Genomic DNA, 14,558 nt, shown 5'->3' on the forward strand with positions numbered 1-14,558 from the left:
TATTTATGAGGTTCAGTGGAAGGAAAGGTAGAATGCTTTTCGCACTAGAGAAACTAATCCTTCATCATGATGACCAGATTCCTTAATTAAAGGAATTCCTTAAATAAAGTTGTGACAACCTGTCAGTTTAGATCACAGAATTGTGGAATTGTTTTGGTTGGAAAATACCTCCCAGATGATCAAGTCGAACCGTTAACTTAGCACTGCCAAGCCCACCACTAAACCACGTCCCCAGGGGCCACATCTTCATGGCTTTCAAATCCCTTAGGGATGGTGACTCCAGCATCCCCAGATCCTTTGCCACCTGGCAGCCTTCCAGCTCCTCTGCCCCAGCCTGGAGCTGCAGCGAGTTGTTGTGACCCAAGAGCAGGACCAAGCACTTGGCCTTGTGGAACCTCATACAACTGGCCTCAGTCCATGGATCCAGCCAGTCCAGATCCCTCCTGTATGTAAGTTTGTAGTAGATAGTAGAATGATCTGCTAGATCAACATTCCTTTTGTCCAACTTTGCCACAGTGAAAACACACAAAGGACTGGAACTGCCCTTTCAGTTTTGCCTCATGAAAACAATTCTTCTTCTCCTCTTTTGGCAAAATAATTGATATCCAAGAATGATGGCAGAGATCTGGACAATGTATTAACTCTTTAGTCAATCTCCTGTGCTGATGTTCTGTGGTTTCACATAACAGCTTTGTCCCAAGGGTGGAACCTTCCTTTGCTTTCCCAACAATTACTATCTTACAGCTTTTGTATTTCCCAATACACTGTGTCTCAGAGAGATCAAAATCCAATTTAAATGTCAGCCTACTTATGAATAGGAGAGCTGATTGAACAAACAACATAAGAACTGCCATGAGATACTGTTACACACCTTCAATAATGACTTTTTCAAACACAGAGCACAGTAGCACTATTTAATTTGGCACATTCAAATCCAAATGGTTTCCTACAAATTATCCTACAGATAATTTGTCAGTAGTGGTGTTTCCCATTTAGGAACAGTATCAAGTAAGACAACCATGATGGGGTAATTCTCCATGGATTTGTGGCTCCCATTGCATGTTTTCATTCCTGATGCAATTAGAAATCAAAATGCATGAAGACAGCTTAAAGTTTTCAATTTAAAACACAAAGACAGAAGTGGAGTAACATGAGAACATCTGACCTCACTGCCAGGGCACCTGTCCTAAAAAAATGTACATTTTAACTGGCTTAGTCAGTCAACTCTGGGTCAAATTCATATTGGTTGTTTAGTCCAAAATACTTTCTCTGATTATACTGGTGCCTTATGGGTGACTGTATTCCAGGCAAGTGCATCACCTGCAAGACTGATTCGCAAGACACCAAAGAACAATTCATAATTTTTGTTTTCCCACAAATAGTAAACTGAAGCTGTACACAAGCACATGTCAGCTCCAAGCAGGCACACAGAAGTCCAGCCTGGCTAAGAGAGGTCAGCAGGACCTCTGACTGACGTATTGCTGCTGAGGTTGGTGAGAGCACAGATAAGTAAAAAGGGGGAATTACCTTTTTTGCGCAGAAGAACACTGGCATGTTTCCGTCCATTTCTGTTCTCCACATGACACGTGTAGTTATCCAGGTCTGCCTCCTCTACAGCATCGAAGATCAATGTCAACTCAACTTCTTTTTCTCCAAGATGTTCCCTGAGGAGTCTGAAAGGAAGGATACAGTCTTTGCTTTAACTGAATTAACACGGATGGCAGATTCCCAAAAGCACTATGATTTTTCAGCACAAGACAGTGTTTCTTGGCCTCCTTCACTCCTGGAGAAGGACTTAAAAGGAGACTCGTTGCCTGAAAGAGGCTTCACAGAGGCATTTTTCATGACCACCAAAAGGCTTTTTCTCCTGCCATGTCTAGTGAGGAGCTGAACCAAGTGCAGGAAGAGTGGCCATGAGTGCAATGGTTATGTGTGGCTTCCTTACATTGGCTCCATCAGAATTAAATGCTAAAAACAATGCTTCTTTTAAAAGAAGTGACAAATATCCATTTTCCAAAAGCAGGATGTGCTACTAAGCCATCAGTGAACAAACTACAGGGCAATTTAAAGGCTGGGTATTGTGATACATTTTAATTCAGTCTGGAAAATCAACAAAAGGAGCTGTGTTACTCTCTGGTATTTTCCTCTATTTTCTGGGGCTAGATCCTGCCATGTACAGGGAACAGTGTCAAGAACAAGAGCTCTCTGCTCCTTTGAGAGGACAGAGGAGACATGCAAAATCCCCACAAAGGGAATAAAAGTTCTAGCAGACTTTCAGGCCAGAGGTACAGCCTTTTCATGTCATTGTTCTCATGTGAACATTAAAAAGACTGCAGAGTAAATACAAGTGTTTTCTGCTGCTGACATTAAGTCTAAAAATACAATACCCTATTCTCTCAAAAGGCTTACCACTTGCTCAAGAAAAAGTTGCTGCTCCTTTGAACAGGGAAATGTAGCATCAAGTAAAATCTTCCAGGTTCATTTGATTCTGTTTGTGTAATGCTGCACAAGAGAGTAAACAGAAAATGTGGGGTGCCCTCACAGTCACCTGTGAACTCACCACTGCACGTGGTACTTCAGTGAGTCTGTTCTCTGAAAAGACTGTGTACAGCACTGTGAGGTAAAGGTATAAATAAAACCCAGGTTCATCAAAAAAGAAATATTTTCTCCAGAGCCTGAAGGGAGGAAATTGGGCAGGAAGTAATGAATCAGAGTGCTGCCTGCTCTGGATGGAAACTGCTGCTGGAGACCTTCACATTTGTCAGTAATGGCCAACCCCAAGCTTCTCTATTTTAAACCAAAGTCATTTTGCGTACACACATTTCCTTATGCACGTGATTTCACACGACATCCATGGAACTCCAAACAAATTGAAAACAAATCAAAAGAGAAGTATGAGGGCATTGCACTAGACAATCAAAAATGCAAGCCTGACTGCTATAAAACACATCTCTGCAGTAACTCAGAAGAGGCACCAGAGCATCCACAATTCAGCCTCTTTCACTGTGGCGGCATAACTTGTAAAAAACCAAGTGGAAAAACATTAGTTTAGAAACAGGCCGTGTGTGGGTGTATGGGTGTGTGTTGCATTTGGAAACTTGGATTGCATCTTTTTTATTTTCAAATTCACTCTCATTGGTTATGTTTCTTTTTTCTTTTTTTTTTCTGGTCCATAGTCCAAGTGGTGAAATAGTGGAAGAAAGGTTGTATTTGCATAATTTCTGGCCAGAAAAAAACCTCTTCAGAAAGCCTGGTCCATTTGCATACTCAGCCTAAATCACTGGGAGTGAGATAAATCAATTCTCATTTAACATATTAACCTGCTATATCTATATAAAGACTCAGGAAAGTCTCTCTTCTCTGCTGGTAAACAGTATGCCCAACAACTTTTGGTCTACAAATCATGCTGCAAGGAACAATATAATCATTAACAGAGAAGATATCTGGGAAACTAATCTGGAGCACTCTGTGAATGCTCAGGTTTTCTTGTTTACTGTAATCAGGATATTTTACACAGAAAAAAATGAAGACAGGTTACAATTAAGATAAAAGAAGCTGTTATTTTTATCTATATCTACACTACATTTATGTAAGATAAAATAATTGACCCTTTACCTAAATTTAAATAATACATGATCAGCTAAAGAGGAGCTTTTATGAAAAAAGAGTATCCCATGTATTTGGACTGAGAATTGTTTTCTACATATCTTACAATTGCAATTTTTAGCAAGGGAACTCTTTAGAGTGGGATCTATCATGAAAACGCTGACAAACATTTAAGCAGTATGTTGGCAGCAAAGTGTAGAAAGCTCTTAGTGGGGTTAAACCTTTCATTCCTGCTTTTTTGTTTTTCTTCTTTTTTCTTTTAACCATTACTCTACACCTATATTATTGCCACAGAAACGCACAGTTGGTCACCTGCAATTTTTTAATACATATGCAACCCTTAGTTAATTGCATTAATTAATTAATTGTTGTAATTGGTTCAGAGAACATGGAGCACAATATTTTTGGATTAGAAAAGGAATACACTATCAACAAGTAAGACCTTAAAGGTGCAACAGCATTTGCTACACATCCAGAAGATGAAGCTCTGTCCCTATCTGAGATGGGGAAAATTTCACCAGCATCATTGTCAACACATGCCAGCTCCCACATCTTGAGAAAATAATAACTCACTCTTTCTGGGTTGCTGAACAAACTGTAAGAGTAATTATAACATTTAATGCATAGCTAAATCAATGGCGCTTGACAACTCACAACAAACAGGATGGAAACAGAAAAATACAAGGTGGGTGATGTAAAAACAGCACTCAGTGCCTTCTCTTTCTTCAGGCTGAAGCATTTTATTTGATCTGAAACAAAACATTTTGTCTAGTGAATAACTCAGGTAAGAATATGAATTTAAAAAAGGAAGTGTCATTTCAGCATAGAAATGCTTTCTTTGAAAGTTATCCAATGGTTTGGATTTTCTAAGTCCTTGGTCATATTTTCCCAGTGCCTGTATGCACTAAGTTGAATCTGAATTTAAAACACTTTTACTTTGAGACCCTATTTTCCTAAAATTTTCAGTATTTGTATGATCACAGATAACAAGGCCATAAGAAACCTTCACCTGGGTCTCTCTGCAAGACTAAGGCATTAATTGCAAACCTTTACTAACCTGCATGAGAGTTGGAGAGTTGGGACTTAGCAAAAAGGAAACTTTCATTCTTTATAAAGCTGAAGATCTGGACTGTGAACAGGGTTATGAAGTCAGCTCCCTTCCTTCTACTCCTTAACAGCAGGCTGTAGATGAAAGGACAGATCTGTGTGTACGCAAATACCTCTCCAAAGCAGTCATTCAACTGGCAGCACAACAGTGACCTTCCCTCTTGCATTCCTGCACCGTGTTTCTTGTTCTCTGCTCGGAATTTGTCTCCTTGAGTAGTATAAGCTTTTCAGGAGAGGGCTGTTGCTTCCATACTTCTCTGAAAAGTACCCAGCACATCATCCAGGCAGCTATGGGAGTTCTGCCTCTCGCCCCCAACACCCCCTCCTAATAGAAAACAACATCCTCATCTTGTCTAAGCATTTCATAACCATCTGTTGACTACTGTGGGTGATAAATTAATCAGAAGAAGTAAGGCTGCCATTCAAAATGTCTCCATTCACCTCTTTGTATGCCTCTAGCATGAGTTAAACTATTTCTACTTTAAAAATGGACAAGAGAGACAAAACACAGACAAACATACTTTACAAGATTACAAGCATTATGACTATTCTGCAGGGTTGCCTGAAGAAGAAAAAGAAGCAACTCACAGGTGGCTGAGAGAGCAATATTTATGTCTGAAAATACTTTGCCATGGCATAGAGCTGGTGTTGAAATTTGCTGTGGGCTCTTTTGATAATTAGGTACAACTGACAACTCTGCAGACAGGCTTAAAGACTCTGATTCCTTCTTTAATAACTCTGGTTCAATTTACATGACATTTTTATTACTGCTGTGAAAAACCCACCTGGCAAGCAAAGTCTCTTTCTCCTTTCCTCCCACACATGTCTAACACTTGGGGATCTTAATTCAAGGGAAAGCAAGGGGGCAGCTCAGACAGGGGGTCATTGCTTCCAAGTCCTGCAATGCTGATGAGCTACTTTTTATTATGAGGCTTTGTAAAAAGGTCTAATAAAGACTGAGAAGCCCAGAGCTACACAAATACTACTCTTGGCAAAGTGTGCTTACCAAAACCCAGTTTCATGGATTTGATTTGAACAGGAATGCTCAGGTTACACACATCCTTATGTTAGTGCTTTCATGACACCAGTGTGAGTGCTAACCATGCACACTGGGGATGGGTGGTTTGTGCTCCTGCACGTCATTAATTTGCAAACCTCAACTCTCATCATACGCAGAAAATCCAGCAACACAAGCGATGGGCATAGTCCAGGGTAAGGACAGCACCAAAAATTCAGAGTGCTACTAAATTTGTGAACTAATTTAAGATAGGGGATGCAGAGTTAAAATGTACCAAAGGAACAGCCAATGGAGTATCTTGGTCTGGTTGTGACAATTCTGTACTACTCTTAGCTTCTCAAAATGAAATGTCCTGGTAACACTACAGAGAAGCAAACTGATGAAAAAAGGCATCTAACCAGCAAGTTCACCATGGCTCATCAAATTTGAAACACACATAACAATTTTTAAATTCATCAATAAATACAACTGGGTGGAGGGTGTGGGCTGCCTCAGGGCACTGACAGAACAATTAGGGCTGCTTAGTTCCCCTGAAGCAGCACACCTGTAATGGGACACAAAACCAAGAGCTGTTACTGGCAAAAAATCATTTGCAAAAAGTAACCACTTCAGTTGCCATAGCTACTTCTAAATTAAAAAAAGGGGTGGACTGAGACACTGCTGGTAATGATACAGTAGGTTTTGAAAAATGTTGTTTTAAATGCTGACAGTGATTACAGGAGATTAGGTATGTGATAAGGAGCTTTGCTGAAGAGAAGATTCACTGAATTGTGAAGGGTCTGCAAACTGAGTCAAAGCACTTTAGTGGAAAAGCAAGTTGTCACAAATTAATTTGAAACATTAATGTGTAATGAGATGGCACAACAAAGGACAAGTAACAGCCTTTTCAAACTCAGTTTCACTAATATATGTACATAAAGGAAAAGTTTTGAACTGTGCTAAAGCTGGAGTGCTCTTTAAATACAAATCTCAAATTGTCCTGATGCAGAGGGACAACATGACCAAAATCACCCTGTTCATATATATACACACCAGAGAGGACACAATGTCATGAAGTACTGATTACTTACAATGGCAGAAGTTTCCAATAATTGCTTTTTGTGGTCAGAAGCACAAAAGAGGACTGTACAATGGCAGTATAAGATAAATTTAATCTGTGTGCAATTAAGTATATCTTAATAACTAGTGGCTAAGTGGCTGAACTTCAAATTATTGATCAAGTAATAAAGCAAAGGAATCACTCTCTGCCTGCTCTCTAAAATCACCTTTACAAGAAACAAAAAACTCAGACACAAGATTAAAAAAATGTGCCTTGGAAAGTGAAAAGACCTTGGCTTTCTTTATAAACTGTATTTATTGTATCTATAGGAGTTGGGACCACCTTGTCCATAGTATAACCACAACTTAGTCTTTGCTCAAAGAACAATAATCAGGTAATTATTAAGGAAGAGAATAAGGTGCTGTTAGGTGCAAATTCCATGGAAGTTCATAGGGATACAAGTGTGTTTTCTTTACAACTTACATCAAGGGATAACCAGCACCTGGGAAAAAGCCAAGCACAGGTTGGATATTGGACACAGCCACTCCTTTCTCTCCCTTACATGTTAAGCCTGGAGAAACAAATGCTGCTTCTTGAAGGCTCTGGTTAAGGCACACCAAGAGCTGTATCACACGCACACAAGATATTCAGGAGAAGAAAAAAAGTCTGGTGACTTTGACAGGAGACCATTTGTCTTCAAGATTAACAGTGGTGCTGAAATAGATGTCATCTTGCCAAGGCGGGGTCCGCGGGATGGCTGCAGTGTACAGCACCATTCCCACGTGGGCCTAAAATCAACCCTCGGAACACTCAGGATGCTTCAGCTACCAACCGTCAGGGGAATTTGATAACAGATTTTCAGGCATATACACAAGCTACTCTGTCTTTAGAGTGTACTTGCTACAAAGGAGAGGGAGCAACTCACACAGCCCTGGCTCCAAGTCATCCATCACTCTTTAGACAGAAAACGATTTCCACTTTCAATTAAAAACTTGTCAACCCAACAGGCTTGTGGGACATACAGTATTTTCAATAGCAAATAAACCAAAAAGTACCTGACTTCGCCTTCTCTAATGTGACCTTCTAATTCTTCTATGAATCTTTCCCCTTTCATCCAGTAGATCATGGGGCCTGATTCTCCACTGAATCCAAAGAAAGCTCTGCAGGCCACAGTCAGTGGATTTCCTGAGGACAAAAGGAAGAGAGAAGATTAGAGACTTTGTCATAGATACTAGTGAGAAAATTATTATAAGAAATATCAACACCTTAGATAAACCTCCTTATGAAAAATTGGAGGGGAAAAAAAAGAAGGAAAACCATAGGAAAAAGAGTGATGTTGATTTGCATCTACAGGAAATAGCTGTAAAATGAAACTCTGAGTCGTCCATAATTTAATTTTTCTGAGAAAAATAGTACATGAACAATGAGAAGGTATGGAAATAGTGGCAACATCAGGTGACACCAGACTGGTTGTTAAAAAGAAAAAGGTGACTTCCCTGTCAGACTCCTGGGATCTCTACCAGGACTAGAGATTTATCCCTAAAAGGCAGGTAAATCACTGAATGACTGCTCCTTATCCACCCATAAAAAAAGATGGAAAAATAATTTCTTCCTCACTTAGATAAAAATCAGATCTTAATCAAGTCTTGGTGAGCTGCTCAGAGAGCTTTTAAAGATTCCCAAGAAATACAGGATGCCAGTCTGCACCAACACTGATGTTACTTGTCAACAGGCTTTTGGCAAAGGACCAAATTTCAAAGCATTATTCAAGCAATAGAGTAAAGAACTCTTCCTTTCACCTCTGCAAAGATACTTCCAAAAGAGAGAAAATAAAACTTGGAAATGAGTCAAATTTCTTTTCTCTTCAAGAATTCAGCATTTAGCTGGGTTTTCATTTGGCTACACTTTTAACTGTTCTAGATAGCCCAGGACTGTGCTTACACTGCCAGGACAGATGGCTGTCTGCCTGCAGAAGACAAAAACAAACAAAAACCAAAAAGAACGGAAAAACCTCCAACAAGTCAGGAAATGCAGAATAACCATGCCCATTCCCTCCGTATGCACATACAGCTACTGCACCCACTTTTCTTTGCCTATTTTACTTCACATAGGTGCTCCGGGTTATGGAGCAGGTGTAGAGTCAGCAACTTAGATGGGAGAACAGACCTCATTTAATGCCAGTGGAGACTTCTGCTGAATCTTTCAGGGCCTTGATCAAGCACGGAAAGCCTAAATAATGAGTTTTACTGTATTCAAAAGAAATGTTTTATTATTTATTATTCTCCGTGTCAGCAGGAGACTCTCTTGGCTGAAATAGAACAGGCCTACACTTTTCAAGGAGGGGCTAATAATTTGGAGCACGGCACTTGGTTGAACATGGGCTAATGGTTTCCCATGATTGATTTACTGTGCCATAATCAGTCACCTCTTTTCTGCCCAGGAGTGATAACTTGCTGTGTGCACATTCAGAGCATATCAGAGCTGTGTGTTAAAGTGCCTTTGCCTAAACCCACATAGAGCTGTCCTGAGTCAACTACTTGCACTTGTCTATCTATTATTTCAGTGCCCAATTTAAGACATGTCTAAAGAGCCTGATTAGTCAGGAAGCACAGCACTCCCAGCCATGGAAAATCAGCCGCCTTTAAATTATTTCCAAGTCAAGATCCAAAATTACAAGTCCTTTTGAAACATTAGGATACAACAAGAAAAGATTTAAAGGCTGCACTTGAGTCTCTGTTTCTCAAATAGCAAAAGACAAAAATGGAAAATGTTTATCCTGAAAATGTTTTCCAGACTCTTTCATTATCTCCATATTCACGATGAACTCTGGCACCACAGCTGGCCCCTGAACACATGGAGATGCTGGCAGATTACACAACCAGACCAGACACACAAGAGAGAAGAAGGGGTGGATATTCAGTTATCTGCACATCCCACAACACTGACGACCATCAGAAAAAGTTGCAAACTTCACTAACTAATGAAGAGTCAGAAACACTTCTAGGCAGACATTTAATTCCACTACAAGCTCACCCAGCCCTGTGAGGTGCTGTGTGTTCTCCACAGTAGAAGGGAGAACTGGAGCCTCTGGCTGTATCCACCTTACCTTTTCCCAACATGCTGAATGCCTGTGTGGTGTGACGTCATTTGTGCTGTTTGTCTTGGAGTCACGATACACATCTTTTTAAATACCACTTGGTGATTCCTAACATATGGCTGCTCAGTCCATGCTTGATATTAATGGAAAAAGGCATTGTAGCAATGTGAAAAAGAAAAGGGATAGACGAGGCCTATCAGCACTGACAGTATTTGCTCTTTTCCTGGCACACCAGGCTGGACGTTAAGTGTAACAGGCAAAATATCTTACACAGTGTGCTTTTCCTCAAACCAGCAGATTTTTACTTAAAAAACAAGCCCTGATAAATGAAAATATTCCAAGGTGAGACTAAGATTTCTATACATGCAGAGTAAATACCCAGAGGTAATAATGTCTGGTTTGAAGAAATAAGTTATCTACACAGATAGGAAAACCTAAAAACCCCAGCTGTTGGTAGACAGCTTCTGTAATAAATAAACCCAATATAAAGCATCAGGAGCCTTTACCATGACAACCTGCATGCTCTGAATGTGCCTGGGCAGATCTATTTCCTAGCTTTGCCACCAGGGAAACAAGCAAAATAAACTAATACCATGAATGGGAAAATCTGGAGTGAGTTTGTATTCTCAGCTCAAAGTTTGGTACCACACCCCATAGTCCATCTCACCTGCAAACCCATCACTGATCAGAGGGTGGCATAAAACACTTTTTCTCATGGAACAACTAATTTTTATCTCAGTAGCAGAATGAGTCAGGTCTGGGTTGACCTGATCTGTCCTGGAGTGGAAAGAACTTGGACCTTGACTTCAAGGTCCCATCCAAACTCAAATTCTCACTCACTGTTCTGATACTCCTCAAGACGGTAAGGACATCTCACTCTTCTATAGCTGTCTGAAATAGCTTCTGGTTTGTATCTCTCATCACTCCTTTTGACTCTGGAAGTGGGACACCATCAGAAAGGTAACACTGACTTCCTTGCAGAACTTCCTTGCTTCACCTCCACAAATCAGCCTCCATATGGAAAGTAAGAGTAATTTCTCTTCTGCTGCTGTATTACCACACAGCTACAGCAGCAAGCTGTTACTACTGGTTTTCAGGAACTTTAACCAATTCCCATTCAAAAAGGAACATGGCTTGTTTCACTACATTGCCCCCCAAATACCACAATACTAAAAATGAGGCTGAATTCTGTGGTCCCTAAGTGCATCCTTGAATATGTGGAGAAACAGTCACTGAGCATGGAAAGTACCCTTTTGCAGGTCCTGGTTTTAGGGCTGGCTTCAAGCCATGCAATATTACACTGAGCCACAGTTCCAGGCAGAAGGAACTAGTAGGTAATTTATAACTCCAACAATTCATCTTGTGTAAGGCCCAAACTTTCGCACATCATTACTGCTATTCTGCATGACCTTCAGTAGTTCCACTACTAACTGGTCTTATTAAGAAATATTCCCCTTGCATCATTTAATGAACAACATCAAAATTCCTAGAATGAATAGTATCCTAAAAGTTTTCCATTTACAGATGGATTCTGTTTAGATCTGATAGACATTTCAGATGCCTTTTTACTTAATAAAATACTTTGCTGAAGAACAGAGAAAATTATTAGTGAATTTCTAAAGAATAAACACTTAAGGGAGCGTTTGAAGAAACAAGGAAAGAAAGTAGAAAAGCTTGTTTGCAGACATCACTGAGTCTTCTGCTTTGCTGGGGTCTCCTTGATACAGTTAAGCACCAGGTTCGGCAGAAGTCTCTACTTTAGCTTTTCTCCCTGTCAGTCAGAGAGGCTTGTTGCAAACTCCCAGCTGATAAGACACAACCACTGGAAGTAAAAAATTTTATTGCTAAATCTTAATGTACCATTTTCACCTGTCCATTTCCACAATAAATCTGCATGAACTCTACCATACATTCAAGCAGCTTTTTTTTTTCTGGCAAAGAGAATTCCACAGAAATGCAATTACTCAAGCAAAGAGCTGCTTGATGGTGGTAGGAGTATTGGCTAATGATGGAAAAAGGGTCTGCAAAAGAATTTAGTCAGGAATGGTTCGGAATGTGCTTAATGCAAGGCCAACATGCTTTGACAGAGAATAACAAATTCTGCAGCACAGTTTCTCTTGAATGACACATGCTCCAAGCATAAAGTAAATGAAGCTTAAAATACCTAAAAGTTGTTTCTGTCTTTTAAAAACTTAAGCCAAGGCTGGATGACTGACCAGCATGGAAGACAAAGGCTCTTCACATCTGGCTTATGCCAAGGCATTTTTTGGGATTTTTTTTTTTTTTTTAAATGCAGATTGATAGTTTGCTCTTTTTCACTTGTTTTGCACAAGCAGGTATATTTTGTGGCTTTGAAGCCCACATCACAGAATGTGCTTCCAGCAAACTATACCTTCACTCATGGAGCACATCATCTCAGAGCACCCCCATCAAGCAGCCAAAGTCATCTGTGAATCCCTGGGTGCTATGTTTTTTCCGATGGCTTGAAACATGGATTGTTTTTCCTTTTCTTTTGCATTTTTGTGCCAGATAAAACACTGCTCTCAACAAGCCTGAACTGAAGTAGATGAGCCTTCCCAGCTAGTGGCAGAACTGACTGAAAGTGCCAAAGGCCTCCTTTTGTACTAAGAAATACCAAAGGTCAGTCCTGCACACGTTGCTAGCTGGATTTACATCTTCCACTCCAATGGGGTGCTAATCCACTGCAGTATCACTGCTTTCATCTACTGCAGGGCTGGATGCTGCATACACATGGAAGGGAAGATGAGTGTGCAGTGCTGCCATCAAAAAGTCATTCCATCCCTCCAAGTCCCTCTTATTGATGTACATGCATCTTGTAGCTCCTCTCTGATAATGGTGCTTGTGTCTCTTTCCCTGTAAGACTAGGAGAGAACTATGAGTGCTACCAAAGGAACAGCTTCCCACTCGACATATGCAGATGTTTTGCAGGCACTTCATGGGCTTTGTTTCCTTCATTTGCTGAGACAGAGGACAAGAAAGGCGGGTTACTTATCACTTCTCAGTAAGTGTATTCTGCAGGCTGTCTGTAGAACCGAAGCTGACTTTCCAGGCTGCGAGGTCACCATGTCACTGACAAGAACATTATTGTTCTAATGTGCTTTACAAGTGCTAGAAAGTGGCCAAAGAGCAGCAGAGTAATTTAAATTCCCCTGGCAATGCAGGCTGGTTTGTATACAACCCTGAAGTAAAGAACACATTTCCTTTTCTTTCAGAAGGACATCCTGGATAAGAAGATATGGGAGACAGAGCTTATGCCCACAATTTATTCACAAAACAAATGCCAGAGGCAACACAGACCTTGACTCATGAAAAACAATCTCTGTGTGTGGTAGCTTCTATCCAATTAGCAGAGAATGTCAATTGTGCCTTGCAAGGACATCCTCTGAGCTGCTCTCCTGTGCTGAGCAGTGACAGCAAAGCCAGCAGCGCATGGAGGGGGTGCAGGCCAGCCCAAACCATGGCCCTAGCTTGGCTGGCTGACACTGGGCACCAGGATGAGATGCTGGGATTGTGAGGGTGGCCACAGCAGCAAATGGTGCCCACTCAAGGTCACTCTTGCAATCGGAGCCCAGCCCTGTGGCTGAGCTGCTAAGCACTAAACCTCTGCTCACCAGTGTCCTAGAGTAGTCAGGAGTATTTGGCAGGGCAGCTGAGGCTGTGCTTGGGCTTTGCTTGTGTCATCCAGCTCAGCTGATTACCTGTTTCCCAGTTCCCTCTCAATACAGACCTGCAGTACCACTCACGCATCAGGGGCTTCAGCCTCTGTTCCTCTCATCTGCTTAGGTGGCACTGAAATTCTTCACAGATTTATCCACTACTGAATTTAGGCAAACCTCCACAAAACCCACAGATAAATTATCCCTTATTTTCCCCATACCATATCTCAGCATCACTGGATCAGAAGTTCCATGTTTTGTTTCGTTCAACAAGATTAATAAAGACAGTGCTAATTACTGTACCTGGGCTTCTCTTCCCTCCTCTTTTACCTGGATATTCTACAGAATACAGGCCTAGCTGTGTGCTAAACCATGTTATCCCATTTAGGTAAAAGTCTCCTGAAGCTCAGTGACTAGTTTGAGAATTACTGGATTCAATGAAAATAAAACATACTCAAACCAAATTATTTTCCCTCATCAAAAAACCCATAATTACAGAAAATCCTACAATATTTCAAAATTCTATTCCAGCAGCCAGTAGATTCACAACTGGATATGAGCCTTCCAAACATCTGCATAATTAAAGCTCAGCCAGGAATTAATGAACTGAAAACATTTTAAAGAAAATTAAGAAACTTGCTTTGGATAGTGATAATAATTGCCTTAATAAGATAAATTAATAGTGAAATCAAACCTAACTAGCCTCCAGACATTAATTTCATAACAGTTTAAGAGTATTTGAAAGCACACCCATATAATATATATATTTTATTAGATTTAGGCTCCAAGTTTCTAAAATAAGCAGACTAAAGGAGGTGCTCTTCCCCTAAGCAAGGCCCTGTGCTATGAGCTGCACATGCAGCCACTACAGTAATATTCTGGCAGCTGTAATGATGTATAGGAAAAATAAATGGCAGTAGTACATAACTTAGAGTAAGTTGGCTCTTCACTCATATAAGAACTTCTTGACGAAGGCAAGTCTCTGTCAATAAAAAAAAAAGAGACTGGCAAAAA

General features: G+C 40.5%; 1 protein-coding gene across 8 annotated transcripts in view; it reads right to left on the reverse strand.

Moving 5' to 3' along the window:
- The window catches only part of IL1RAPL2 (interleukin 1 receptor accessory protein like 2), a 393,260-nt gene that overhangs the window by 20,619 nt on the left and 358,083 nt on the right, over positions 1-14,558 (reverse strand). For all 8 annotated transcript variants that reach the window (XM_048318818.1, XM_048318816.1, XM_048318811.1 and 5 more), the window contains 2 exons: positions 7,826-7,955; positions 1,528-1,673 (listed from right to left, as the gene is read on the reverse strand). In XM_048318818.1, coding sequence (XP_048174775.1) covers positions 1,528-1,673; positions 7,826-7,955 — 276 coding nt within the window. The remainder of the gene's footprint in view (positions 1-1,527; positions 1,674-7,825; positions 7,956-14,558) is intronic.

This window comes from Corvus hawaiiensis, chromosome 14, assembly GCF_020740725.1.
Source record: "Corvus hawaiiensis isolate bCorHaw1 chromosome 14, bCorHaw1.pri.cur, whole genome shotgun sequence".
NCBI lineage: Eukaryota > Metazoa > Chordata > Aves > Passeriformes > Corvidae > Corvus > Corvus hawaiiensis.